Source organism: Sodiomyces alkalinus (assembly GCF_003711515.1).
Source record: "Sodiomyces alkalinus F11 unplaced genomic scaffold SODALscaffold_1, whole genome shotgun sequence".
NCBI lineage: Eukaryota > Fungi > Ascomycota > Sordariomycetes > Glomerellales > Plectosphaerellaceae > Sodiomyces > Sodiomyces alkalinus.
In genome coordinates, this window is record NW_021167079.1 from 2,585,973 (window position 1) to 2,612,098 (window position 26,126).

Below are 26,126 nucleotides of genomic sequence, written 5' to 3' on the forward strand. Positions count from 1 at the left end.
TGCCAACATTTCCGTTTTCCACAATAGCTGAGCATTGTTACGGTTTCACCTTTCCCGGTCAAAGGACAGGGGGAAGGTGGCAGGTAAGGTCCGAGAAGAAGGGGGGGTCATGTTATAATGAAGAACAAGAACGAGAACGAGAACGAGAACGAGAAATCGGTGACGCAAGAAAGAGAGGAAGCCCGAGAATAGGAAGGAGAGGGTAGAAAGAAAAACAGAAGGCACATGCAGCGGATAAAGCGATAGAGAGTTGAAGCAAAGCAGGGAGAGGGTAACAAGAAAGCAAAGAACAAGGAAAGAGCGAAAAGAAATAGGACAACGAAAACAGAGGAGGCAGAGAATCAGAAACAGAAAGAGGCCAAGCCGTTCACTCTGCCCTACACGCCGCCACTAGAGCCCGGACTCCGTCGCCTCGAGGCACATAGCGGGGGGATTCTTTCAAGTTTCTTCGTTTCTAAGGTATGCTCCTTTGCTCTTTACCCTCGTCCGTTCTCCCTCCTCCCTCGTCCCTCGTCCGGCGTCCGTCCTCGTTACCTCTTACTTTGTCGTGTTATTTTGACTCGCTTCCTACACATCATCTCGGACTCGTCGCTTCTTGTTCCCCCTTGTCAGTCTTGTCAGTCACTGCCACTATTATCATGGTTCCTTTCCTACAGAGAGCGGGTAGTTGATTGTTCAAGTCAGACACAGACACGACAGGTCCATCCTTGCCTCGCGGTCCCTGGAGCTTCCGAGACGAAAAGCAAAGAACGACAAGTCAAACGAAGTGAAAAGGTGCTAGCAATAAGAAAAGAAGAAGAAGGGAGGATAAGCAACCAGGAACTTCGCATCGGGCTCCTGCCTATACCGCTCTCTTTCCCTCTCCGTCTCTTTGCTTTGCCTTTCTTTCTCCACGCGAATGAAAGGGGATCCAAACGTTGCTGCGTCCGAAGCCACAAAGAAAACCGGGAAGGGGATTATCACTGTCCAATCTCGGGGGGCATGGGAACGAAGAAGGAGGATAAGAAAAGACATACAACAACCGCCAAACCGAATAAAACGACGGCCATCGACGCGGAGTTTGGATAGACGACAAGAGTCTTGACCCAGCAGAAAGAAGCAGGAGACTCGCCTCGGCATAAGAGCAGGGGAAAGAACTGAGAGAGAGAGAGTTCTGAGAAACGAAGAACAACCGAAGCGATATCTTACAAGCGAGGACCCAGACCAGCCAACGAAGGCCAGAGACTGGTTCGTCATACCGACAGCGAACGGCCTCAACTTCCGGTACGCTCCCGAGACATATGAGAGGATGCCCCTCCGGCTCGCCGCTTAGACCCCCACCGTTCGACATCGTCGTCTATCACTTTTACCGACTCACCGAGCTCTCTTCCATCAGTACACAGTACACCCTGTACAGCCCCATACGACCGACCCCCATCCTTTGAGGAGCCAGTTGAAGAGATTCCGGGGCCTTGTTACCCCCCTTGCCCACAAAGAAACGGTCAGCCGAAGCGAGACTGAGAACAATCGATCCGGAAGAAGGTCTCGGAGCCCGGGGGCCCTGTCTGTCCCTTTTTCTTTTCTTCCTCCTCCGCCCCTTTCTCTTGATTGTTGGCCGTCCTCTCATATCTCTTCGCTGTTCTGCTCCTCGGACTTTCCTTTTCTCCCCCTTCCACACGATACCCATCCACTCCATCCACCCATCTATTATCCTCCTCTCCTCCGAGGCGAGTCAACGTTCATCATCTGTCTTGTCCACCCCTCCCACCCACCCTCTCCCCATACACGCCCCCTCCATCGGAGACATAGCGCTTGTGCGTGTCTGTGTGTTCTGTCTCGCCCTTCTTTACTTGCCCCTGCCCTACTACCTACCTACTTACCTATCTATATGCGTACGCGACAACGCACGTATCACCTCGAGCAAGATTCTCGCTGCGGCGGCGAGGAGATCCGAACCAAGCCACGAGGACGGAGCCCAGCCACCGCGGTACCAGCATGGTCATCGGTCCCCATCTCCATCTCCAATAACCATAGCCCGACCGCCGCCGCTCCGTTTGCACTGCCTGAGATGACAGGTGACCCAGACCGGCCCCCGACTCGTGCGTCTTCTTCCTCTCAGCAGCCGCAGCCGCAGATGCAGCCGCAGTTGCAGTCGCAGTTGCAGTCGCGGTCGCAGTCCCAGTCGCAGCCGCTGCCCCCGTCCCAGAAACGGCGGCGGGCTTCCTCCTCTTCCGAGGGCAACGCCTCGGTTGCCTCCTCCCTTCACTCGGCCATGGAGCGCAGGGTAAGCCAAGGGACCATCGCCTCCGACGACGCACCATTGCTGGCATACCAACAACAACAACAACAACAACAACAACAACAACAACAACAACAGCAGCAGCAGCAACAACATCCAGATCGAGATAGAGGTGATAGAGGTCGCCCCTCGGCAGCATCTGTAGGCTCGGACAACTCCGTAGAGGGAAGAGAAAGGGAAGAAGAAGCCGCCGGCGCAAGGAAACGGACGGCTTCGGGTCAGAAGTACGAGGAGGCTGTTGGTCGTCCGCGTGCGCCCGCCCATCTCACCTTGGACGCATCCTCTTCTGCCACTGCGTCGTCGCCGCCGGGCTATGAAGGTGCAAGAGAGTTTATTTGTCTCTGTACTCCTGCCCCCAAGGTTCCCAGGCCGCGTAACGGTGAGTACTCGATCCAGACCCCGTTCTTCCCCCTTTTCCCCTTCCTTTCTTGGCTTTCGTTCCCTTTTCCTTTCTTTTTTTCTTTTTTTGTTGGAGTTCCTCCTCTTTGCCTTTCTGAGACCGACAACCCCGACGGCCCATGTCCTTTGTTCTCTCCCGAGACAAGGAACAGAAAAATAATATAAAAAATGATACGACAGACTGCCGATGAGATGGATAAAGGGGAAGACGAACAAAAAAACGAAGGAAAAATAAAAGCACTTGCCTCATCGTTCCCTTGGCTGACTTGTACCTCTGCCCCTTCCTTTTCGAACAGCTTTCATTCTCTACAGACAACACCACCAAGCCCAGATCACAGCCCAGAATCCCGGGCTCTCCAACCCTGATATTTCGAAGATCATAGGAGAACAGTGGCGCGTGGAGCCGGAAGAGGTCAAGGAGAGCTGGAAGAGGCTGGCCGAGGAGGAGAAGCAGCGGCATCAGCGCCAGTATCCCGACTACCGCTACCAACCTCGCCGCGGCCAACGCCCGGGAAGCCGACCAAGCTCCGCATCAGGGGAGGATCCCGGCCGGTGTAGCAAGTGCGGCGGTCGATTCATCGCCATGCCGAGGACTCCTTCGACGCCGCTCCTGACGCCGACGGCAGCGCGATTCTCCAGCATGCAGCAACAGCAACATCAGCAGCAACAGCAGCAGCAGCACGAGCAGCAGCAGCACTATGGCGTGGGCGAGTCGCCTCGTCACGCCCTTCCGCCCGGGAAACCGGCCTACCCACCTTACCCCCACGGGAACTTGCGGGATATCGAAGAAGAATACGAATCTGCCATGTCACCGTCAGAAATCAAGCGGCGCCGGTACAATCCAGGCACGCCGAACCGCCCCTACTATTATTCGGTACCTCCCTCCCCGAGCCTGTATCATCATCATCAGGGTCAGCTCCCTTCTCGGCATCACCATCCTCACTACCCTCACCACCCTCATCACGTTCATCACCCTTACGCGAGGCAGGCGAGACAGACCTCCATGGGCGGCATAGCCCCACCGACAGCAGTGCCAGGTCCCGGCTCAGGCTACGGAGCGGGCCCACTGCCTGGCCCGTCTGCTCTCGCGAGATCGAGCCACGGTGCAATGGGTCCGCCGCCTCCTCCTCCACCACATCCCCGACCAAGTCCCCGACCAAGCCCATCGGGAGCGTCGACGCCGTATCCTTCCTCCGGACCGGGCCGAGGCCGGGGTGGATTCGACGAGAGCCTGCGTCTTCCCCCCCTGCAGACGCAGATCCCCCCGCCCCCGTCCACCCCGACCCCGACCACCGCCGTCGAATCGGACCGCGACGCCATCTCCGGGATCCACCCGCCGGCACCGGCCTCGCTGGGGTTGGGATCGCTGCCACCGCACCTGCAGCCGCGCAACGGCGGCGGCGGCCAGGCGGCGCGCAGCCTCGAGGCGATGGTCATGACGATCCCGTTCATCAACAAGCTCAAGGTGCTGAGCAAAATCAGCCCGCCGCTGGCGCCTCCCGCTCCTCCCGGCCCGACGAGCCCGGGGGTCGAGACGCGGGGCGCGGTGGTCGCCGTCGAGGGCTCGGATCCCTCGGATAGTAGGGGCGTCGAGCAGGTCGGGGCCGCTATCCACCGGGCGCTGTTGGCTACGAACGAGGTGGAACTGAAGACGTGGGGTGACGATATGGCGACTGTGCCCGGAGGTCTGGGCGTGGGCGTGGGCGTGGGCGTGGGCATCGGGGTGGAAGAGGATCGGAGGATGAGTAGTGGTGGTAGCCACTCGGCCAGCACCAGCAGGAGGAGTAGCGTGCAGGCGACCGCCACAGGCGCCGGGACCGGGTTGTCCGATTCGGATTTGTATGTGGAATACATGCAAAAGGTGATGCGGTGGCATGAAAAGTCGCAGGAGATCACCAGACACGTCACAACGCGGGCCGGGTTGGGGTCCCGATTCCCGGGCGACAGTCAGAATCAGAATCAGAGTCAGCTGGTTCGGCGGGCTTCAGAGGGCGAGGCGATGTTGGCAGCGCGGATGGGGACTGGGTCTACAGCTGGGCCGGTTTCGTTTGGCCCCCCCGGACCGTCGTCGTCATCGTCTGCTTCCTCTTCACTTCCGTCTCCAAAGACGCCGGTGGCGCTTCTGACGGGAGGGTTCAGCTTGAGCCTGTCAGACAGGTACGCGTGCCGGATCCCCATCTCGGACTCTTACGCCCCCGTGGACCACTGGCAGTGGATGGCGACGCTGTGGAGGGGTATTGTGGGACCGGACCTGGTCATTTACGTGAAGACCTGCTCGGAGGAAGAAGTTCATGGTGGGCCGACGGTGGAGTTCAAGGATGCCCGGATCGTGGTGGTGAAAGTGGCAGAAGGGAAGGGCCTGGATGAGAAGACAGAGCGGCGGGCTTGTTTCGAGGTTGTTGAGTGGTTGCGCGGAGGGAGCTTTAGGGAAGGGTTTCGACGAGAGTAGGATGGGGGAAGAGGAGACTAAGAAAGTTGGTAAAAGGAACGTAGTATAGCGAGATTTGTCCATCCAAGGTGTTATCTGTGGATCTATACTGCCAGAGGTTTGTCTGTTCTAATAAGTTTTGTCTGGGGGGGTACCGAGATATCTGGTGATGTTTTTTTATCTGTTTATTCTTATTTATGTTGATTTTTTCTTGGTGTTTTGACAAGAAGTAAGTCAAGGGACGTTCCTGGCTGACATAATCAAATTAGGTTAATCGCATATCCATGTATCAAGGTGTACACTATCTCCGTCGCGTTTATCCGAACGCGTCCCCTCCGTTATTTTCTACCTACCTTATTTACTTTCCAGACTCTCAAGACCAACTACCAACTACCAACTACCAACTACCACCTACCACCTACTACTGACAACTGTGACAATTGAAGGGCCGGTGACCCTTCACGCAACGAAACAACGACTCCTCGATACGAACACGAACACGAACACGAACACGAACACAAACACAAACACAAACATGGTCGCCTTCCAATGAGGCCGCCAATATGTCAGAGCTAGCACTCGGCCAAACCATCCAACTCAGCGATGGCCGCATTGGTGTCGTCCGCTTTGTCGGCGCCGCCCACTTCGCCCCGGGCGAATGGGTCGGCATCGAGCTCGAAGAGGACTCCGGGAAGAACGATGGCAGCGTCCAGGGCGAGCGGTACTTCGACTGTGTCATGGGTCATGGCATGTTCGTCCGTCCCACCACCTTGACCATCATGGCCCAGCCACCTCCCCCTCCAGCAGCTGCCGCAGCGAAACCCCTGGTCCGCAAACCCAGTAGACCCAGCAGACCCAGCAGCTTCGCCCCGGCCACCGGTAGGGTAACGAGTACGGGAGATGCGAGTCTGAGCAAACGGATGAGTCTGAATGCCTCTAGTCCCAGCCCGGCACCGCGGGTGACTCGTCCGACCAGTATTGGGAGGGTAAGCTTAGCTCCATGATCAAGTTCTCCCCCTTTGTTTTATTTCATTTTTTCCCCCTCCCTCCTTCTTGCCATGTGTCGTTTGACTTGACTTGGCTTGGTCTGACCTGAGCCGACCCGACACCTGCTGTTTCTAGTCCCCTACAAAGTCTCCTACGAAACAACTCGGTTCGGCCAACTCCAGCAATGTCCCGTCTCGCACCGGCACCCCTCTTAACACCCGCGGCGCCATTACCGGTGCCACCAAGATTCGTCCGTCTGTCGGAGGCGCCCGCACCTCCATGGGACCTCCTCCCGTCCACACGTCCCGCGTATCCCGACAACCATCCATTTCTTCCACAACAGCACGCCCCGGGTCTGGGGCTGCCGCAAGACCCTCGAGCACCCGGCTCTCTCTCGCCGGTCGTGCTGTTTCGAAAGCGGAACCGGTACGGCGGCCATCAGTCGACTTGCAAGCTGGCAGGCGACCCGGCACGGGAACCGATGGAGAGGGTGGTGGTGGTCCTGGTGGTGGCGCCACATCGCCCTCTAAGGGAGCCGCTGGCAGGCCGTCGCCACCCATCACAAGCCCCGTACAGGCGAGGACCAGAGCGTTGGAGAGTAGGACAGCAAGTGGAGGAGCACAACCTCCGACAACTGCCGGCTCTGCGAGAGGTACAGCAACAACAACTGCGGCCGCCGCTCGGACAGCCACAGTGGCAGCCACAGCCACAGCGGCGAACAACACTGCCGTCGCCCGGGAGAACGAAGATCTCAAGGCCAAGCTGAGGGTGATGGAGCGGAAGAGGCTGGAAGACCGCGAGAAGCTCAAGCAGCTTGAGAAAGTCCAAGAAGAGCGGGACAAGTACGAGACCATCATCCAGAAGCTGCAGGCCAAGTTCCAACCTCAGCAAGCCGAGAACGCGGAGCTGCGGAAACAGCTGAAAGAAGCCGAGGCCATGTTGGAGTCCGTGGAACAACTCCAGGCCGAGCACGAGACCACCCTGGAGCTCGCCACCTTGGATCGGGAGATGGCCGAGGAGACGGCCGAAGTATTAAAAGCCGAACTGGACGCACTGAAACAGAAAACCGAAGAACTCGAGCTGGAGGTCGAGATCCTGCGCGAGGAGAATCAGGAGTTCTCCAACGGCATGACGCCCCAGGAGAGGTCCAGCGCCGGCTGGCTGCAGATGGAAAAGACCAACGAGCGTCTGAGGGAAGCCCTGCTACGCCTGCGAGACTTGACACAAGCACACGAGGCCGAGCTCAGGGACCAAATCAAGATGCTGGAGACCGACCTGCAAGAGTACGGCGCCGTCAAGGCGCAGTTTGAGACGGCCAAGGAGAAACTCGCGCAGTCCGAGACCACGGTCGAAGACCTTCGACAACAGCTGGATAACGCCCTGGGCGCGGAGGACATGATCGAGGACCTGACGGAGCGCAACATGAGCATGGCCGAGCAGATTGAGGAGCTCAGGGCCGTCGTCGAGGACCTGGAGAACCTCAAGGAGATCAACGACGAGCTCGAAATCAACCACGTCCAGAACGAAAAAGAGCTGCAGGAGGAGATTGACTTCAAGGACAGCGTCATCGCCGAGCAAGCGCGCCGCGCCGCCCAGCAGGAGGAGGCCATCGAGGATCTGGAGTACACGCTGTCCCGCTTCCGAGAGCTGGTCACGAGCCTGCAGAGCGACCTAGAGGATATGCGCGCCTCCAATGCCGTCACCGAGGCCGAGTCGGAACAGCTCGACACCAAGTCGCGTGCCATGATGGACCTGAACATGAAGCTCCAGATCTCCGCCGCCAAGACCCAGGTCAAGACCATCGACCTGGAGCTCCGGAGACTCGACGCCCAGGAAGCCGAACAGCACCTCGAGATTGTCAAGCTCTTCCTGCCCGAGACGTACGAGGAGGATCGGAACTCGGTCCTCGCCCTGCTGCGCTTCAAGCGGGTGGCCTTCAAGGCCGGTCTGCTGCAGGGCTTCCTCAAGGAACGTGTCAACGCCCAGCCGCACCCGCACCCGGGCCACGAGGACGACGTCTTCTCCGGCTGCGACGCCATCGACAAGCTCACGTGGGTGGCCGCCATGTGCGACCGCTTCGTCAGCGCCATCAGCCACTGCCCGCTGGAGCAGTTCCACCGCTTCCAGGGCGCGCTCTTCGAGCTCGAACCCGTCGAGCGGGCCCTCAACGGCTGGATCGACGGCCTGCGCCGGGACGAACTCAAGGAGGAGAAGTGCGCGAGCGAGCTTCAGCGCTCCATCGCGCTCATGTCTCACCTCGCCGAGGTGCATATCCCCACCGATGACAACCCGCGCGGCTTCGTCGACGACGTGCACATGCGCGCCGTCGTCTTGCAGAGCCATCTCGAGTCGGCAGCCGCCACCATCACGACGGCCCGGGCCATGGTGCAGAGGGTCGTGCCGTTGGCGTGGGAGAACAACGATAGCGGAGGAGGAGAAGGAGGAGAAGGAGAAGCAGAGAGCGACGAGCTGGCCCAGCTATTCGCCAAAAAAACCGAGTTCATGGTCAGCCAGACCCGCGGCGCCAAAGTCATCGCTGGCAAGGCGGTGCGTGCGCTGGAGGACCTCAAGACCCGGTCCCTGTCGCTGGTGCCGGATCCCGGTACGCAGGAAGCCTTCGAGCAATGCGAAGAGGCGGCCCGGGCCCTCGCTGCGCTCGCCCGCGACATCGGGGTCGACCTGCACGCGCTTCTCCACGAGGAGGGCCGCACCGAGCCGTACACCTACGCGGAGGTCCAGGACACGATGACGAAGACGTCGATGGCGGCCACATCGTCGAGCGAACCCGACATCTTCACGGCCTTCGCATCCAAACTCCGCGTCGTCGCCCAGAAGATCACCGACCTGGCGGCGCTGAGCAGCGACCTCACCCAGGTACAGGAATTCGACGTGGAACCGGCGCCCTGGAAGCTCCGAGCGGCGGAGCTCAAGGCGCTCAAGACGATCCCCGTCGACGCCGAGGAGGAACTGCGGCGCGTCAAGGAGGAGCACAACGAAGCGCGGCGCACGATCGCGCAGCGCGACGAGAGCCTCAGCACGGCGATGCTCAAAATCGAGACGCTCGAGTCGCGCATGCGGGACGCGCACGCCAAGGCGGCGCGGATGGAGGCGCTGGAGGCGCAGATCGAGGCGGCGCAGCAAGGGGCGGCGGCGCTCCGGGACGACATGGAGAAGCAGGACCGCGAGCTCAAGGCGCTCGAGGCGGAGCGCGATGACTGGAAGAAGCTGGTGGGCGACGGCAAGGCGTTCGCGGGCGGCGCGGCGTCTTCTTCTTCTTCGGCGGGCGGCGACGCGGCGCACCAGTCGGGCCAGGCGCGGGAGCGGGCGGTGGCGACGGCGACGGCGACGGCGCGCGAGATGGACGCGCTCAGGGCGGACGTGGCCAGCCTGCAGACGGCGGTGCGGTACCTGCGCGAGGACAACCGGCGGGCGAGGACGACGGAGCAGCGCGACTACGACTGGCTCGCCGAGCCGCTGCGCAGGGCGCCCTCGGCGGCCGAGCGGCGGCGGGCGCTGGTGGCGGCGGAGGGCCGGGACGTCCTGGGCGAGCTGGTGCGGTTTGCCACGGGGGCGAGGGTGTACGACCTCGGCGGTCTGCCGGTCGACAAGCTGGCGTGGCGGCCGGCCAGGAGCACGGCGCAGTACCATGCGGCCAAGCAGATGGAGGATCTGGCGGCGTGGAAGGGATGGAGGGATTCGGTGGCGGACAAGTCGGAAGTGGTGCTGGGCCGGAAGAAGGGCGGCGGCGCTGCCGGCGGTCTCGGTGGCGATGCCAGGAAGAGGGCCGAGACCCTGCGGCGCAACGCGGCGGCTGCGAGGTTGCAGGTTCGACTTCCCGGGTCGGATGGCAAGATGATGCCTGGCAGTGGACGACATGTTCAGATTGTGGGGTCTCAGGAGTGGGAGGGATTGCAAGGCCGGTTGGCGGCTGTATGAGCTTGAGCTTGAGCTTGAGCTTGTTCGGGGCTTTGTTTCATCTTCTTTTCTTCTTGATGTATTTGGTTCTTGATCATGAACGTATCGGCCATCGTTCATGACATTGGCGTGGCATTGCATAGTCTGCGTCTGCATATCATCGTGTCCTGTCTGTATGACTAGGATCAGATACCCCCTATAAGCTGCGGTCCCTATGTCTAGAATTATGAATTCTTTTCTTTGTCCTTCCTGGTTTTCGGCCCTTCGCTTTTCTCTCTTCGCCTAACCCTCTCCGGCATGCCCATGACGCATCATTCATGTTGTGGCCCGTCCCTGTTTAGTCCATGGCAAGCTTTCCATATCCATGCCAATAGATGAAGTCCCAACCCACCCTCTCAAGCCTTCCCCTTCCCCTTCTTCTTCTTCCCGCCCTTCTCCTTCTCCTCCAGAGCACCGGCAGGTCCACCGGGTCCTCCCATTATGGCAGCCATGGGATCACCCTGCATCTCCTTCATGATATCCTTGAACAGATTCTCGCTCACACCGCCACCGGACATAGCAGGGCTGATATACGGCACAAGCTCGGGAATCTTCCAACCGCGAGGCACGGCAGGGCGAGGCCAAGGTTTGCCGGGCGGGATGGCGGGGGGCACGCCCTGGATACGGGCGCGGAGGACGAGGCTGTCCTCCTTGACGGGGTTGGCGCGGAGGTGCTCGGCGACGAGGAGGTACAGGTGGTGCTTGTTCTCGACGGGACGGGTCGGGGCGGCGGCGGGGCTGCGGCCCTTGGCGGCGTCGGAAGGGATGCGCACCTTGACGCGGCCCGGGTTGCCCCAGTCCTTGGGGTGGGACTTGGCTGGTTCGAAGAGCGTGGGGAGGCGGAGGGCGGCGCAGGCGTTGACGATCTCCCGCGCGAGGGGGTTGCGGACGGCTAGGTGGGAGGCTACGCGGCGGCCCTCGGCGCGGGTGCGCGTGGCGTCGAAGTAGACCGGGTAGAGGCAGTGGTAGTCGGCGTATTGCTTCGCGTCGGTGGTGGTGTGGAAGTTGCCGTCTTGTGGTTGTTGTTGTTGTTGTTGTTGTTGCTGCTGGCCGGGTGCACGGGAGGAGGAAGCGGAGGGGGCGGACCCGACGTTGGATTGGGATGGGGTGACGGTCTTTGGATCTACCACGCGGCGGCGGATAATGTCTGTATCGGCAAAGTCTTCGATGTCGGCTTCGGAGGGGTCAGAGGGTTCGAGGTCCGAATCGGACACTTCTTCTATCCGGGCGTGGGACATGGTGAGATGGCCGAGCGAGCGACGTATCGACGTGTGGAGATAGTGTTTGCGGTAATAGTAGATGGTAAAGTCGAGATCTCTTTACGGAGAGAGCACCTTTATTCTGGAAGAGGTAGGGGCGGAGGTGAAATTGGACGGTGGTGATGATGATGAGGCTCTGTCGGTTGCTTGTGAAGGTGTTTTCGATTTCCCAGTTGTGACCGACGTGGGGTTCAAAGGATGGAGCAGGTACGTACAATGTATACAATGTACTTTGTGAAATGTCCCTAAGGTACCTTAGTCAGATGGTGAAAAGCGGGACACGAATAAACCCCTACCGTTTTGGGTTAGTTCCTCCGGGGATGTGGATCTCGACAATCCTGGGGGTCTATAGTACGTACCGTAATGTACCTCAGTATCTGGACTCTATCGCCAAAGTGAATCTCACATCTCCCCTACGGGAGTTCAATCTTTTCCATCTTTGAGAAGCAGGTCCCTTGATACATTCATTCACATGATATTCGGACCATCGAATTGTTCTCTAAGGTCATATTTTTGGATTTTATTCCTCCGAGAGCCTTGAACACCCATCTCGCAGTCTCCGTCTCTCCTTCTCTCCTCTCGCTGGTTATTTGGCCACCATCTATCTCACTTCGCAGACCAATCTTTTCAAGCCTCAATGGCTCTCCTAATCATTCTCAAGAGAGAAAATCCAAGACCTTCGGGGAGGACACCTATATAAAGCATATCCTGTGTCCCATGGCCATCTCATCGATAATATTTTATCAATCTAGTTATCTTTGATGTTTCTGTTCTTGAAGCTCGTGTCGGGAGGGTGATCTGCCACTCGAAATTTGCAGTACGGATGCACGCAAACGCCGTCTTTGACGCTGGGACACTGCAGTTTTCATCAGCCATTATTCTGAACGGTCAAAAAGAAAGGAAGAAGAAAAAATAAAAAGGAAGAAAAAAAGAGAGAGAAAAAGAGAGAGAAAAGAAAAAAAAGGGGGCAAAAAGAATACTAACATGATGGCCATAAATGCAGGAATCGAGGTCACAGTTCTGTCTCTTGCCGCAAGGATTGAACCGCGCAAGCAGAGCCAGAGCCTTGAGCTCCTCATCGCTCACTCTATACCTGTGCTCGAAAGAACAGTCATTGCCCTTGCCGCAGTAGCCCCTCAGGTAGTGGATGTTGCATAACCTCTCCTTTCTCTTCTTTATGGCGTCCACGACCACCGGGTTCGCCACGATGGGCTCATCTAGCCCGCGACGTCCGGGATTCCAAGCAGCAGCAGACGTCTCGGGACCGTCCACCTGTGCGCTTTTTCGGCCCTGCGCAGCTGCAGCCGCAGCCGCAGCCGCAGCCGCATTCTTGTGGACCAACGGGAGGAATATCTGCGGGGGCGGGCTAGCGCTGGTGCTGATGCTGGTGCTGGCGTTGACATTGGCGTTGGCCGTGATGCCTGCCCACGATGACGGTGTCATGGGACTACTCGTCGGCCCGGCGGCGGCGACAGCTGATCCATGGAAAAGAGCTGCGTTCGTAGGTGATGCGGGCCCGTGGTCGAACGGACTCGGTCGTCGAGAGACCGGCCTTCCATCAACCAGCTTGTCAAGGAGCTTATCCTTTCGAAACAGGGTGTCGATCTGGATCATGTTGACCCCGGTGTTGCGCAGTTCACGCACCGCCGGAACACCCTCGATGACCGTGACGCGGTTCCGGGCATCTCCATCGTTGAGTATCTCGTCCAGGAACGGCGCATATCCCGAGTCGTGGGAGATTCCTAACAAAATCTGCTTGCAGTTATGATTGCGCAAATTCCACCTGGTGGCCTCTGTTTAATTTAATTTTTTTTTTTTTACATCTCAGTCAGCCGGCCGATCCATCCACAAGTCCCATACTCCTGGCACGACGGGGCCGTCAATGATATGTACCTTTGATTTTCGAGTCGGCTCGTTCTTTTCCTTGTCCAACATCGACAAAGTCGAATGACGCCTTGGCCTGCGTGAAGCCCAGCGTAAAGTCCTTAAAGTCCGAATCCTTCTCAACGACGCCATGCCGCTGCATGGCCCTGCTGAGCCCGTTAAGGTTAGCATAGACTTTGGCAATAACTTCAACGTCGTCGGCCGGCTTTCCGCAAAGCCCTGCTATCTCGGCACGCAGGGCATAGGCCGCTTTCTTTCCTCCTTCTATCCCCTGACGAAGGAATTCTCCCAGAAACTAGGACGTATCACACATCGTTAGTGTGGATCGAAGACTGGGACGGGTGTGAGACGAAGGAGACGACGAAGGAGACAACAAAGGGATACAGGGCTGAACTGGGAGGGCGGGCAGACGTACCATAAGGCCATCGCCATCAATAAGCACCAAGACGTAAAGATTTCGGTTCTAGGGGAGAAGTTAGCCATCGGAAGTTCCAATATCCCCCGCACTCTCACCAAGGACGAGTCTTTCACCTTTAAACTGGCGTTGGTTTCGGTAATATCTATTAGATGATGCTGGAGCTCTCTCCTCGAATTTTTGGCATCCTCTAAATCAAACTGCGTCTCGTTTAGTTGCTGGACAAGCTCTGTGTTCTTCTCGCGGAGTGTCCTCTCGACGCTTTCGCAATAGAGAAGGAGGTCCTGTCACCGGTCATCAGTCACCAGTCGTCAGTCCGCATCCGCATCAGTCTGCTCTGTTGGAAGGAGAAGGGAACGGGCGAGAGCAAGAGAGAAATGAACGAAATAAAGAGTACCAAATCGTGGTATATAGCCTTACGCTTACCTTGATCAACTCATCGCTCGAGACTCGCTGGATCTGGAGGCTCTGATATCGCGAAACAAAATCCATGATTTCTTGGCTTAGGGACGCCATTTTTAGTGCACGTGAAATTGTTCCGCCTGGCAAAGAGTGGGCATGAAGGAGGAAGGATGTGACGATAGCCACCTGACTGCTTTAGCAGGAAAGATGGGGTGCTTGGAGCTTGCTAGACGGGATAGGATAGGTCTCTTATATATTTCGGCTGGTTGTGTTGCCACGAGTTTTGGCTGTTCTATCCCACCAACACATCGAGAGCTGGTAAGCACTTTAACTGCAGCATCGCTGGAGGGTTGTTTATAAATAAGTGAAAAATCATAAATGGAAGAAAGAGAGCTAAATTAAAATAAAAAGAGACTCTACTATTGACGAGTTATCTGGGTATGACTAGGCCAGGTCCCCCGGCCTTGGTCCTCTCCATTCCCGTACTCTGCGGTAGCTGAGGAAGGAAAGGAGAATGAGGATTGTCCATCGGTAAAACCAGCACAGCAAATAGCAAACAGGACAATGGCATATGGTCAGGAGACAGGGGAACAGGGGGCCGAGAACATTATTTGTCCCTGTGAAATCCTATTTCTGCTCAGTGAGCCCAGCTTGTACAATCACAGGCAACTCATATTAAGGAAGAACTATATAGTCTGGGTCCTTTTGACCTTTGCGCAGTTGCAGCTTCGTTGTCATAGTACTGGCTTTGTCGAGATGCTCTAGAGTTCCCAGTGGAAGACAAATAACCACAAGGATGGGAGTCCAATAAATACAGAAAATTCCTTACGAAGAGGGTATAAACGCGAAATACTGAATAATTCGAATTATACCGTGTGAGGAGGAGTTGTCAAATATGTAAAGGTCAGTAAGATACCTTAAGGTAGGTAACGACAAGTTGTGTTGGTTGAACTTTGACTGAGGTCATGGGTAAGGTATTTATTTGCGAGGGTCAGCTTTGGTTGCACAGAGTACAATACCTCCCACAACTGCAGGCACCCCAAGTAGTCGTCCAAACAGTGTGACCGATCTGAAAGCTAATCAACCACCACCACCACCGCCACCACCACCACCACTTTGCTAGCTTTCCGCCAGGGCAAAGCCAATTCCATAAAGTCACCTACTCTCCAACGCCGGCCGACTCGAGCTAGTTGCGACGACAGTCTACAACCGTCTAACATCCCATCTCAAACAGTGGACTCATATGCTTGATTCCCAATCCCACCAGGGTGCAGCTGCACCTGATAAGAAAAGAAAAAAAAAAGTCGTCGACAAAGCCTTGATTAAAATCTTTAAGTACTCAACGCCTACTCCCTTGGATGTGTTTCCCTCTGCTGGCGCCGACATGATGGGGGCTCTGCTGGCCCACCGTCGCTGACATGCAATGATAAAACTCATTCCTCCCCCCAATCTTAGATCAAACTTCAACTCTTCTCTGTTTGTTGCCCAGTGCCTTGTTTTCAGGCGCCCCCAGAAAAATCCACCTCATTAGGGAGAAATGACAGGAAAGAAATGTGGAAAAAGGGGAGGGAGAAAAAAAAAACAAGAAGACGTAATGTAATCGTACAATTACCAAAAAAACATGTATCCGTGTCCCAAGACGCCGTGCTCACTCACTGTCGTCTCTGTTTCTCTCTCTCTCCCGTCCGCAGGTAGGTCGACGTTCAGTTGTCTCTTTGTTCCTTTCATATGTACTGACAACCCGCCAGCTGAGTATCATCGTATCGTCACGGCTCCTCAAGACGACTTCTTCTGGTCGGCTCCCAGCCACGATGGGGCATTCTCCCACTTCTCGCTGTTCAGCTCGTCTTCCGTCCAGTAGAACTCGTCCTTCTCCGCAAGGATCTGCCTGTGGAACGCCTCGAGGAAGGCGCCGGGGATCTGCTGGCCGATGGCGATCTTGATCAAATCACTCTTGCCCGACCAGAGGTGCTTGACGAAGGTGCCTACGCATTCCGAACGGTCCTCGGGGAACCCGTTCGCCTCGGAGCACGGCAGCTCCTTGACACTGTCCTTGTAGTCGTACCGGATGAAGTTGCCGAAGCCGCCCTGGTCCGACGGCCGACCGAACGCCACGGTGCGGTAGTCGACGCAGTCCGGGTGCTTGCCGCCGTCGTCGGCGCACACGGCCCAGTCGTCCATCATGTTGAAAGTCACGGGGTGGTTCTGCGCGATGACGAAACCCGTGTTGTCGTACAGCTTGCCCTTCTTATCCCTGTTATGCTCGGCCTTGGGGTCGATCGAGAGAGAGACCAGGTCCTTCTTGGCGTCGATATCCCAGTAGTTTAGGAGCCACTCTACGGGGAGGTCCATGTGGTTGAAGATGGCGTCCGAGTCCATGTACACACACGTCTCGTGCTTCTCCAGCATCTTTCGGATGATGAACGGCTTCTTCCACGAAGCGCGTCGGTCCTGGAAATCGCCCGTCTTGACGTAGTAGTATTTATACCCGTGGATCTTGGCTGTAGCATGTGTTAGTTTCTTTCTTTCTTTTTTTTCTGGGGGGGTTTCCCTCCCATTCTCCAAGTTGAAGAACAGAGATAGACGAACCAAAGAGCCAGTGCTGCAAAACACCAAGCGACAAGCCATGAATCTCCTCAGGCTTCTCCCAAGTCAGGACCTTCCTGCCGAAAATCTGACCCGGTTCGTCGAAAGGCCGGCTGTCCAGGTCGAAGATGCAAAGATTCTTGCCCAAGGGCTTGGTCCACCGCTTCTTCGCTCCCTCGGGGAACTTCCACTCGAAAGCGCCATACGGCTTGTATTTGGGAGTATCGAGCTTGACAGACGGGGGGGAGATCTTCTCGATGAAGAAGTTGCGCATTTCTTGCTGGGGATCCGTCGTGCCGTCGCTTAACTGGGAGCCGCTGCCAGCATGTCCGTTGGATCTGCCGGGACCGAACGCGTCAGCCGAGCTTGGATTGAAAACACACAGGGAAAGAAAGACATCCGGAAGGGGTAGTATGGGCGGTAGTAGGAATGATTCAGGGAGAGGACCTACAAGGATGGGAAACCCCACGAATCGATGCGGTTGTGGGCAAGGCCAAGGAAGAGGACGATGAGCACGAGGGAGGCGACGAGCAGGGCCGCCGCCTTATTCGACCTCAGCAAGCCGGGAATCATGATTCAACCCAGTCGAAGCCAATCAATGTTGTGGTGGTGGTATGGCGTGGTTGAGACGTCGCGGTGGAGAAGAGGATGGGCGGGCAAGCCGAAATCCAGTCGTCTTTTCAATGAGGCCGGAATAACGAAAATACAGGATGTGTATGCTTAATGAATGGAGTTGAGCGTTGCAGGTAAGGGAACACTAAATCTGAAAATCGTGTTTTGGGCCAAGAGAGTGAACGAAGCGGGAAGCCAGGAAGGATTAGTGAGAGAATCCCTAAGAATTAATGGAGAGATAAAAAAGACGAAGTCGACAAGCCGGCGAACGTAAACTCTCCCGTCTCAAAATGCCGGCCTGCTATGCGTGACGCTCAAACGTCTCGCCCTCGAGTATCTATCACTGATGGGGCGAGATGGTTGGGAAGAAAGGCGAGGGGGGTTGAATCAGAGAGAGAATGAACAACAGAAAGGGAGTGGAGGGAACACACGGGAAAGAGATGATATGGAAGAGGAATGGTCGCTGAATTGCCCCTTCTCCCTTAGTCCAGATATGCAGGAGGGACGATCTTGGGTGTACGGGTACGGAGTACTTTTTTTTTTTCGTCGGCTTTAAAATTACGAAATGCGAGCTTGACTCGCCCAGCCGGACGGTTGTATTGGAACGTTGGGCCTGGGTCCGACCCAGATTTTGCCCAGGAACCTGGGCTTTTGTGGCCAGATCGGTAGGAGGTGGGGATTAGGTACGTACGAAGGTACAAATACCTTAGGTACGCAAAAAGGGGCGAAAAGGGGCGAAAAGGGGGAGGAGGTCAAGTTACAGTACAACGTACCTTATTAGGGTACAACGGCCCCTGATATGTTCCTGATGTGGCGCATTACCGGCCAAGTCTTGTGCCACGCCGTTGAAAATGAAGCCGTTTTTAACTTGTTCAAAATTCCTCGTCTCTGGTTCTCCGACCAGTCCATGTCGCATCGCTCTGCCTTGGTTCAAAACAAACCAAAACCAATCATAACAAAAATAACACAAAATAAAACGGAAACGAAAAAGGGGTTGACAGGCTTTGCCTAACATCTTCTCCAGCGAATCAGCGACACATGTTCAACTGATCCAATCCTTGCGCTAGTCTTTATTCAGTTTAGTGTAAAATTTCCGCCACGGATCATGTCCAAGAATCCAAGAACCCCCCTTCTTCAGCCATTCTGCCTGCGTTGTACCAAGATGAAGCGGCTCAAAAGACTGTGACACAAATACCAAATACAACAAGCATTTGGCTCATCTTTTAGGCTGTATCTCTGTGTTCATACGCCTGGGGGAAAGAATCGAAAACTACAGTCACAATTCAATCGGCACCTGGCAATAAAACATGCAAACTTGAAGTATCCTGTTGCGGAATGTGCGTGTACGAAGTATGTGCGAAATGGTAAGGTAAGGTAAGGTACCTTATACGGTGTACGAAGTACCCTTGGTGTACATTCGTCAGAACACGCGTCACTCTCTCTGAAGATCTCGAACCCCTGAAGCAGCAGCCAGAATATCGCATCGCCCGCTTATTGCTCATTCCCATCCCATTTCCCCCATCCTTTCCTGCCTTCGAACGCCAGAGACGAAGAGACATCCAATGTCCCTTTTTTTAGTATAAAGAGAGAAGAAAAAAAGAAAAACAAAGAATGAATGAAGAAAGCAACAAATGGAATAGCGCTGATCCACTATATCGATGCCGGATCGTACTGATTCATCAAATTCCAGAAACTGTCCCCTCCAAAAGCACCCTCGAAAATGTCCGACGTCGGCTGCTGCGGCGTCGTCATAGCCTGGTGCGTAGTGGGCCCCGTCGGTGCTTCCCATGAAGACATCCCTTCCCGGAGTATACCCACGTCGTTATAGAGAATGTCCCCTATCGCGAACAACGGCGCCACGTTGCTGAAGTCGAAATTGGTCGACATCCCCCAGTCTGGAGTTGCCGTCGTCGGCCGGAACGTCGCGACCGAAGGTAGCGGGCCCGGCGTTTCCAACTTCACCGCCATGTCTCCCGCCGGCGACATACCGATTCCGTTGCCCAGTTGCAGAGGGGTGTTGTCCGTCGTCGACGGCCCCGTCATGGCGGAATCCCTCGAGGACCCGAGCGTGTCCGCCTCCCCGGACGATATGGACGTCTGCGAGATGGTCGACACACTGCGCGCCGGCGCCTGGTTATCGATGGCTTTCCTCAGCTTCGTGTAGATGGCCTGGAGCACGCCCCTCGCCGCCTTGGCCAGCTTGTTCCTCTCCGACATGGCACTGAACCTCTCCATGGTCCACTGGAATTCCTGCAACGCTTTGGGCGCAAGGTTCAGATTCTCCTTGGGGAAAAGGATATGGATGGACGCCATGAGCACAACGGCGTCAAAGCTTCCGAAAAAGAGTTGAAAACTATAATTTTCATTAGCACCGACGAGCCCCCGGGGGGGGGGGGGGGGGATAACGAGGAAAGGAAAAATGACATACTTCCTCCAAGACTTTGGATCCATGTCCTGGAACGCGTTCATCTGATTCTGTAGGCTCTCTATGCTCTCTCGGAGCGCCACCAACCTGCTCTCCCTGCGATGGAACACATAAGGCCGATGCAGGGCAATGAAGTTGAAGTGGTGACTCTGCGACAGGTAGGACCTGCAGCCCGGCAGCCACCAACAGTCGGGATGATTGTCCCATCGCGTGTCCGGGTTTTCCAGCCGGAAGTACGCCGGTATCTCGTCAGCGACCCTCTGAGCCAGTTCGTGCGCCCGGTTGACCTTGTCGTAATTCTTCGGACAGGGCCCATCCTGCTCGAGTTCCACCACCTGCACGAGTGGCGCCATGAGATTGAACGAGGCAAGCTGTTTCGTCACCGGAGATGGGGGATCCCTTTCCTCGTCTCGTACGCTTAACGGCGTCCTGCGCCGGTCCTTTGGTATGGGGGCGTCTATCGGCAAGCTCGGCCGCGGCGCTCGCCAGTCGACGGTACCTGGTCGGCCTAGAACGACTGCGCAATGAAGGTCCCTGAGCAGTAGTGAATTGCGCTTGTAAGCCTAGGGTCGTGCTAACAAAAGAAAAAAAATACAAAAAAAGAATCGGCATTGTGACACGTACCACATCAATAGCACCATGTATAATCTCCTACGGCTCTGAATGTGCCACTGATTCTCGAGCATATCTTCGAGGGAGTCACTTGCAGGTTTCGGATCCAGGCCGTCTCTGTGCATCCCCGTTTCTTGCGCATCTTTAATGGCGCTTCCGATGGCATGCCACTAGAGAGTTGTGTCTGTCAGCAACGAATGCGAATGCGACTAGTAACACACTTGACGGCTCGTAGGGGAAAGGGGGTTTCATCATTACCGCATCCGCTACTTTCCCCATGTGCTTTAGAAAGTTGGCTCTCAAGAATGAGGCTTGCACAGCCACCAAAGTCATGTCGCGCTTGCCCAGTAATTGCATGATGGCGACTCCCGAGTCGCTGTAGTCCGTCGCAAGATCCTCAAAAGTCATGTTTCCGGCGTACTTCAGATGATCGAAGTACTCGTGCGGCTCTTCGGTAAGGGCCAGGAGCGCGGTCGCCAGGACTTGGAACATCAATGCCGGGTACATCCTCATGTCGGGCGACAGGCCCTGGGGCCCGGAGGAGGAGAGGACGCTGAAGGAGATGTTGTCCCAATCGGCCAGCTGCTGCATGAACACGTCCTCATCGAGGGCGTAGTAGTTGTGGTTGAACTCCCTCAGGTAGATGCGTATGAGCTTCTCCATGTAGCTCTTAGCCGGGAGCTGCCTGATCAGGGCCTTATACTTTTCCTTCGTGATGAGCACGTCGTCTCCGACCCCGGTGGACGACGCCGCGAGGCCGGATTCCCCGTTGGCATTTTCGATCCTCCTCAGAAACCCGAGGGTAGACCCGCTCGATTGGGAGTAACCCCAGTTGGCAGCTGCCGTAGAGAGGCTTTGGAAGGGCGGTAGCATGGGCCCATCGTGCTCGGATCGCCCCGCGTTCTTGATCGAAGTCTTCCCCAGTTCCTTGGCCGTCGGCGCACCGGTCTCGTATTGACAGGACGTCTCTTTGTTTCGCGATTTGCAGTTGCCGCAAGGTAGCTCTCGATCGCACTAGGCCGCGCACCAGTCAGGTTAGCTGGAGAGGAACCCCCGCTTCAGAGCCGTAGCCGTACGGGGGCGACAGACCTTCTGTTTCCTCCTGTGACACTCGGTGCACGATATGACTATGCGCCGGCGCTTTTTCGGTGGTCGGCGGTGATCCGGCGGCTCCTGAGGATCATCCCGTCTTGGGATTTCGGGTGAACCGTCGATGTCGTTTGGCGCGTCCGTCACCATTGGGGCGGCCAGTTCGGTGTGGTGGCAAGGCAGCTTGTGGAGATTGTCGAGTAAAGGAAGCGACCAATGAGGATTGCGTTGCGCGAACAAAATGAGACGAAGGGCACTTGGACGCGAAAGAGTTTATACTGTCAAAGGTAGGTAGTGATTGAAGGCGTGTAATAAGCGATAAAAAAGAGAGAAGGGGGTTTGCTGTCTTCGGTTCGGTGTGTGGTTCAGCGACGCCCACTACAGACAGTACAGTGCGTTAGAATCTTGGAGATAAAGTCGCTGACGATGCAATTCGCTTTTGTCCTCCCACCCTACTGCTTTGATGTTATCGGAAAATGCCGAAGGCATATTACAGAGGTGGGGGAGTTTATCGGGCGTGCAGTAATTACGAGCACCGCCCTATTATTAACTCCCTTACGAAGCAAGCTAGTACCCGTGCCACGCCCCACTTATATTAGTTCGTTAGAACTCACTAGCCTATAAGCTAGTGCTAGAGAGTTATATCGCTAGGATAGTTAAATCGCTACTTTTTAGAAGCTATTTATAATAACCGCGTTTTTATCTATACTAATAACCTATTTTAACCTTTTTTAATATAGAATCTCGTATCGTTATAGCTTTTGAATTTATAAAGTAATTCCCTAACGCTAAAGTCGTAACGGTAGCGCGTTATTTCGAAATCCCCTAATATAAGCTCCGGTCACGCCTCCAGGGCCGCCCTACTTAAACTAGCCATAGATCACCTAATTTAAAGCTTTTAAAGCCAGAAGAAAAAGCCCTATACTATTATATCGACCGCCTTAATAGTATTAACCTTACGGTTTAACCCGAGTTTATTACTAACGCTATAAACACGGTTCTATAGACGTATCATAATAAAGAAGACTACCCTGCCCCTACTATTAGTCGATAATAGATTACGCGGTTTATCTAATAGCACGGCTACTTTAAAAGGAAGTAAAAGAAAATAGATACGAACCGTTAGACTACCGAGGATTCTGAACGGGTTCTTTAATACTTTAACTAATTACGGGAGGTTATATAGGAAAACGGAATCCTACCAGAATATATCTAGAATATAGATAAGACTAGCTTTTAGATTAGGATAGGTAAGGGTTATAATCACTAAACGGGATAAATCCTATTATTTTAGGACCCTATAGAATAGAGAGTCTATAATAACGATTAAAGCTATCTTAGTGGCTAGCGTTATTATTTCTGTTTTCCTGATTTTAAGTGGTAAAGTCTATATACGGTAATAGTATAAACTAAAAGAGATAGCTAACGGAATAATAACGGCCGTATCGCTAACTAGATACACTAACGACTAGGTTAGCTACACCTTATTTTACTATAAAGTATCCTACTAACTATATAATAGATTAGCCTAGACTGGCTAGAGTATTTCGACGAGTACTCTAAGAAGTTATCTATTAGCGCGAAGCGGCTATTAATCCTAGATAGGCACGGCTTCCACTATATACGTAAATTTATATAATATTATAACAATTATAATATTATCCCTTTTAGATTACCTCCTTATCTAACCTATATACTTTAACCGCTTAACGTTATTATTTTCTAGCCTCTAAAGCACTACCACGCTAAAGCCCTTAACTAGCTAATTCGCGATAAAGTCGTTAATATCACGAAGCTTAAATTCCTCTTATTACTTAAGGGCGTATATAAGTAGGCGTTTAAGTAGTTAATAATCCTTTCGGCCTTTAGAAAAACAGGGATCTATCTATTTAACCCTTAGATTATCCTATAGTAGTTAGAAGAACGTAGACCTCGGATATCCACCCCGCCTCCTACTCCTTCTAATAGGTCCTCGAACCCGGTAACGCTAGTAACCCTTTATTAGATATATCGTTCTGCCCGTAGGATAGCTAAATAACGTGATAAGGATAAGGTTACAAAGGCAGAGCGTATCGTAGAGGCTACGCGTTTAAAGAGATAAAGAGTATATAAAAAGGTAGGCGAAGACGCTATAAAGATAGCTAGGGCTTAGGTAAGGGCTAAGCGATTAGGTAAGCTAAGTACTACGTAGGGGATAGGTTACTAGGTTATGTTATCGTGTTAGTTATAAATAGCTTTAAAATCGTAAAAAAGTGGCGATTTAACTATCCTGGCGATATAACTATCCAGCACCAGCTTATAGGCTGGTGAGTTCTAACGAACTAATATAAGTGGGGCGTGGCACGGGTAGAGGTCTGGTGTAAGTGGAGGTGAGACCGTTGGTGGAGTTGATGACAAAGGTGGAAACGGGTTGAAGATAAAGGTTTGTATCTCACCTGGCCCTTGCGCCTGGTGGTCGTGCCAAACCTTAACCCCGTCAAACCCCAGCTATATCCGACACCACGACCTCATAGTCAACCATTATCGTCAGTAAACTAATAAGGCAAGGTACCTAGTAATTCTATAGCTCTTCAACGTCAGGTATAAGTGAAACGAAAAAAAAAAAAAAAAAAAAAAAGGCCAACCAGGGCCTCGATGTGTTCGTATATGAATTGCTTAATACCCGTTGCAGAAGACGCAACGGACCAACTTTTTTTCCCTTGTATCCCCTATCCCCTTTTATCCCATTTTATCCACTTGCTATCCTCCCTCTGTTGCGCGATACTCCAAGGTCGAGGCATCAGCTGCCGCTTGATGGGCGCCCGAATAAATAAACAAAAGTATACGTTTTTCTTCTTTCTTTCCTTTCAATGGCCATTCAGAAAGCCAGGTATTTTTCTTGGGCCGTGTTGATGTTATGTCCTCCCCAACGCCGTCGCCTTTTCCCTTGGATGCCAATCCCGCTAGTCTTGTGTAGTTGCCACTCCAATAGAAAGCCTAACACCCACTGCGGCAACATGCACAAAAAGAAAAATAGGTATCCTTCAAATTCCGTTTTTTTCTTCTTCTTCTTTTCGTACATCGATGTTACGTATTCTTGGTCACCCGCGAGAGATACGCCTTCCAGGCAGTCGTTCGGTATCTCTCGGCCTCGGACTGGGGATCCCCGGCTTTCAGGATACCCCGACCCACGATGACAATGTCGGTGCCGCAGAGGCCGATAAGCTTCTGGGGCGTGTTGTACCGCTGACCCAACCCGTCGCCTGCCACGGTCCCGTTCTCTTCCTCTCCTTCGGGCGGCAGCTGACAGCCGGGGGTCATGTGGATGAAATGGTCGTCCGGTTCGGAGTTGAGGCTCTCCTGGGAAACGAAGCCCATGACGAAGCGACGGTGCTCCCTCGCAGCCTCCACGCAGGCTTGCGTGTACTCGCGGTTCATGAAGTTGCCCGCACTCGACATCTGCGCGAGGATCAAGAGTCCGCGCTCTATGGGCGGTTCGTCGATGCCGGCGTACAGGCAGTCCTCGCCTTTGGTCTCGTCCCGGGGGAATCTGGGTGATGTCGCCGACTCGTAGTGCTGCGTCAATGTCGTGACGGAGACGATGCTTCCCTTTCGACCTACGCCCTCCCTATTCTGGCCTTCTTCGTCCGTGTTCCACCACCCCGACTCCTCCGGTTGTTCGTCGAAGGTGTCTGACCGCGGCGTGCCCACGGTGACCGAAGTCTTGACCTCGTATTGGTATCGCTCGCGCCATTTCGCCTCCGCCTCCGCCAGGGCGGTCACGGCGGCCTTGCCGGGCACCATGTTGACGTTGACGATGTGCGCCCAGTCGATGATGCGGGCCGAGCCGCCCACGTACTGCATCTGGACCGTGTGCCCGATGTCGCCGAACTTTCGATCTTCGAATATGAGGAACCCGTGCTTGCGGGCCAGCTGCGCCAGTCTCGCGCCGGTCCCGGTGTGCGGGTGGAAGTCCCAACCGGAGACGACGTCATGGTGTGTCTTGAGCACCACTATGGACGGGCCAACCTTGTCGGCTAGCTGGAGCAGCTCGCGAGCGGTCGAGACGTCGGCGCTGAGGCAGAGATTGGATGCCTTGAGGTCCATCAGTCGCAGCAGATACGCCGTGAGCGGGTGCGTAGCCGTCTGCGCCCGACTGGAGAAAGTCTCCAGTAAGGTGGGGTGACGCGTGGGCATTGCGAACGATGTGCCGAGGCGGGCGTTGAGGTTATGGTTGGTGTGACGGATGACGGTTCTGGGCTAGCAAGCTGTGGCGCAAAACAGGTACTTCTCCTGAGAGAAGCACTACGGAAGTACGGAGTAGGGGGTACAGAGTACAGAGCAGTTCGCCAGATGGATGGATTTGAGTCGGAAGTCGAGAGGTCTCAGCAATCTCAAAGCTGCTCAGAAGAAAAGACGAGGGGACCCAACAAGGTTTTGAAGGCGGGTGAGTTAAAGAGGCCGCAGGACGCTCGACGAAGCCACCAAGGTCCAGACCACCCACAAACACGGCAATACGGGACGTGAAGGTGAGCTACTAGAGAGTGGTCACCTATATCTCACAGGCCCCGCTTGTTGGACCGGAAGTGGTTCCCGTGCAGGTGTAGCTCTTCGTTGGACAGCGTGGCTGTAATAGGGAGTCAAAGCTAAGTGTATATCGTTGTGGAACGGTTGAGAAGCGACATAAGAGGATAATTGGAAGAAGAAGGGGGAGGGGGAAATGGGAGCGATGACACAGGGGGTGAAAAGTTGTGATACTTAGCCTTGGGCTAAGATTTACACTACTAGCGTGCCCAGTTACGTACCTAGGGTACCGA

The 26,126-nt window shown here is 54.8% G+C and overlaps 7 protein-coding genes across 7 annotated transcripts; 2 read left to right on the forward strand and 5 right to left on the reverse strand.

Annotated features, from left to right (window-relative positions):
- The first annotated feature begins 1,745 nt into the window (after window positions 1-1,745).
- Window positions 1,746-5,266, forward strand: SODALDRAFT_326642 (hypothetical protein). The gene is made up of 2 exons (XM_028610220.1): window positions 1,746-2,657; window positions 2,974-5,266. Exons 1-2 carry the CDS (start codon window positions 1,868-1,870, stop codon window positions 5,124-5,126), a joined length of 2,943 nt encoding a protein of 980 aa, XP_028470291.1. The 5' UTR covers window positions 1,746-1,867; the 3' UTR covers window positions 5,127-5,266.
- Window positions 5,267-5,668: 402 nt separating this feature from the next.
- On the forward strand, window positions 5,669-10,028 carry SODALDRAFT_267178 (dynactin; the record flags this gene model as incomplete). Its single annotated transcript, XM_028607534.1, has 3 exons — window positions 5,669-6,091; window positions 6,228-6,702; window positions 6,751-10,028. 3 exons carry the CDS (start codon window positions 5,669-5,671, stop codon window positions 10,026-10,028), a joined length of 4,176 nt encoding a protein of 1,391 aa, XP_028470292.1.
- Window positions 9,912-11,481, reverse strand: SODALDRAFT_326644 (signal recognition particle, SRP19 subunit). Its single transcript, XM_028610221.1, has one exon. It carries the CDS (start codon window positions 11,282-11,284, stop codon window positions 10,403-10,405), a length of 882 nt encoding a protein of 293 aa, XP_028470293.1. The 5' UTR covers window positions 11,285-11,481; the 3' UTR covers window positions 9,912-10,402.
- A 366-nt stretch (window positions 11,482-11,847) lies between these two features.
- SODALDRAFT_374815 (hypothetical protein) lies at window positions 11,848-14,096 on the reverse strand (the record flags this gene model as incomplete). Its single annotated transcript, XM_028614701.1, has 6 exons — window positions 11,848-12,161; window positions 12,290-13,098; window positions 13,199-13,484; window positions 13,605-13,652; window positions 13,703-13,888; window positions 14,031-14,096. The coding sequence occupies 6 exons, from the start codon at window positions 14,094-14,096 to the stop codon at window positions 12,054-12,056; spliced, it is 1,503 nt and encodes a 500-aa protein (XP_028470294.1). The 3' UTR covers window positions 11,848-12,053.
- Window positions 14,097-15,782: 1,686 nt separating this feature from the next.
- Window positions 15,783-16,866, reverse strand: SODALDRAFT_336204 (hypothetical protein; the record flags this gene model as incomplete). Its single annotated transcript, XM_028612570.1, has 2 exons — window positions 15,783-16,507; window positions 16,596-16,866. 2 exons carry the CDS (start codon window positions 16,864-16,866, stop codon window positions 15,783-15,785), a joined length of 996 nt encoding a protein of 331 aa, XP_028470295.1.
- A 1,663-nt stretch (window positions 16,867-18,529) lies between these two features.
- On the reverse strand, window positions 18,530-21,788 carry SODALDRAFT_326646 (hypothetical protein). The gene is made up of 5 exons (XM_028610222.1): window positions 21,331-21,788; window positions 20,500-21,255; window positions 20,254-20,411; window positions 19,633-20,163; window positions 18,530-19,557 (listed from the first exon to the last, which is right to left on the reverse strand). Exons 1-5 carry the CDS (start codon window positions 21,478-21,480, stop codon window positions 18,855-18,857), a joined length of 2,298 nt encoding a protein of 765 aa, XP_028470296.1. The 5' UTR covers window positions 21,481-21,788; the 3' UTR covers window positions 18,530-18,854.
- A 2,608-nt stretch (window positions 21,789-24,396) lies between these two features.
- SODALDRAFT_269571 (orotidine-5'-phosphate decarboxylase) lies at window positions 24,397-25,506 on the reverse strand (the record flags this gene model as incomplete). The annotated part of the gene is made up of 1 exon (XM_028607668.1): window positions 24,397-25,506. The coding sequence occupies one exon, from the start codon at window positions 25,504-25,506 to the stop codon at window positions 24,397-24,399; it is 1,110 nt and encodes a 369-aa protein (XP_028470297.1).
- Window positions 25,507-26,126: the final 620 nt, after the last annotated feature.

Bases quoted from the DNA above. Each gene is read 5' to 3' on its own strand.
- SODALDRAFT_326642 (XM_028610220.1), top strand. From the start codon at position 1,868: ATGCGTACGCGACAACGCACGTATCACCTCGAGCAAGATTCTCGCTGC. The intron at 2,658-2,973 runs GTGAGTACTCGA...CTTTTCGAACAG, and splicing joins GGTTCCCAGGCCGCGTAACG to CTTTCATTCTCTACAGACAA.
- SODALDRAFT_326646 (XM_028610222.1), bottom strand. From the start codon at position 21,480: ATGGTGACGGACGCGCCAAACGACATCGACGGTTCACCCGAAATCCCA. The intron at 21,256-21,330 runs GTCTGTCGCCCC...TGCGCGGCCTAG, and splicing joins GTCACAGGAGGAAACAGAAG to TGCGATCGAGAGCTACCTTG. The intron at 20,412-20,499 runs GTAATGATGAAA...ACAACTCTCTAG, and splicing joins TGGGGAAAGTAGCGGATGCG to TGGCATGCCATCGGAAGCGC.
- SODALDRAFT_326644 (XM_028610221.1), bottom strand. From the start codon at position 11,284: ATGTCCCACGCCCGGATAGAAGAAGTGTCCGATTCGGACCTCGAACCC.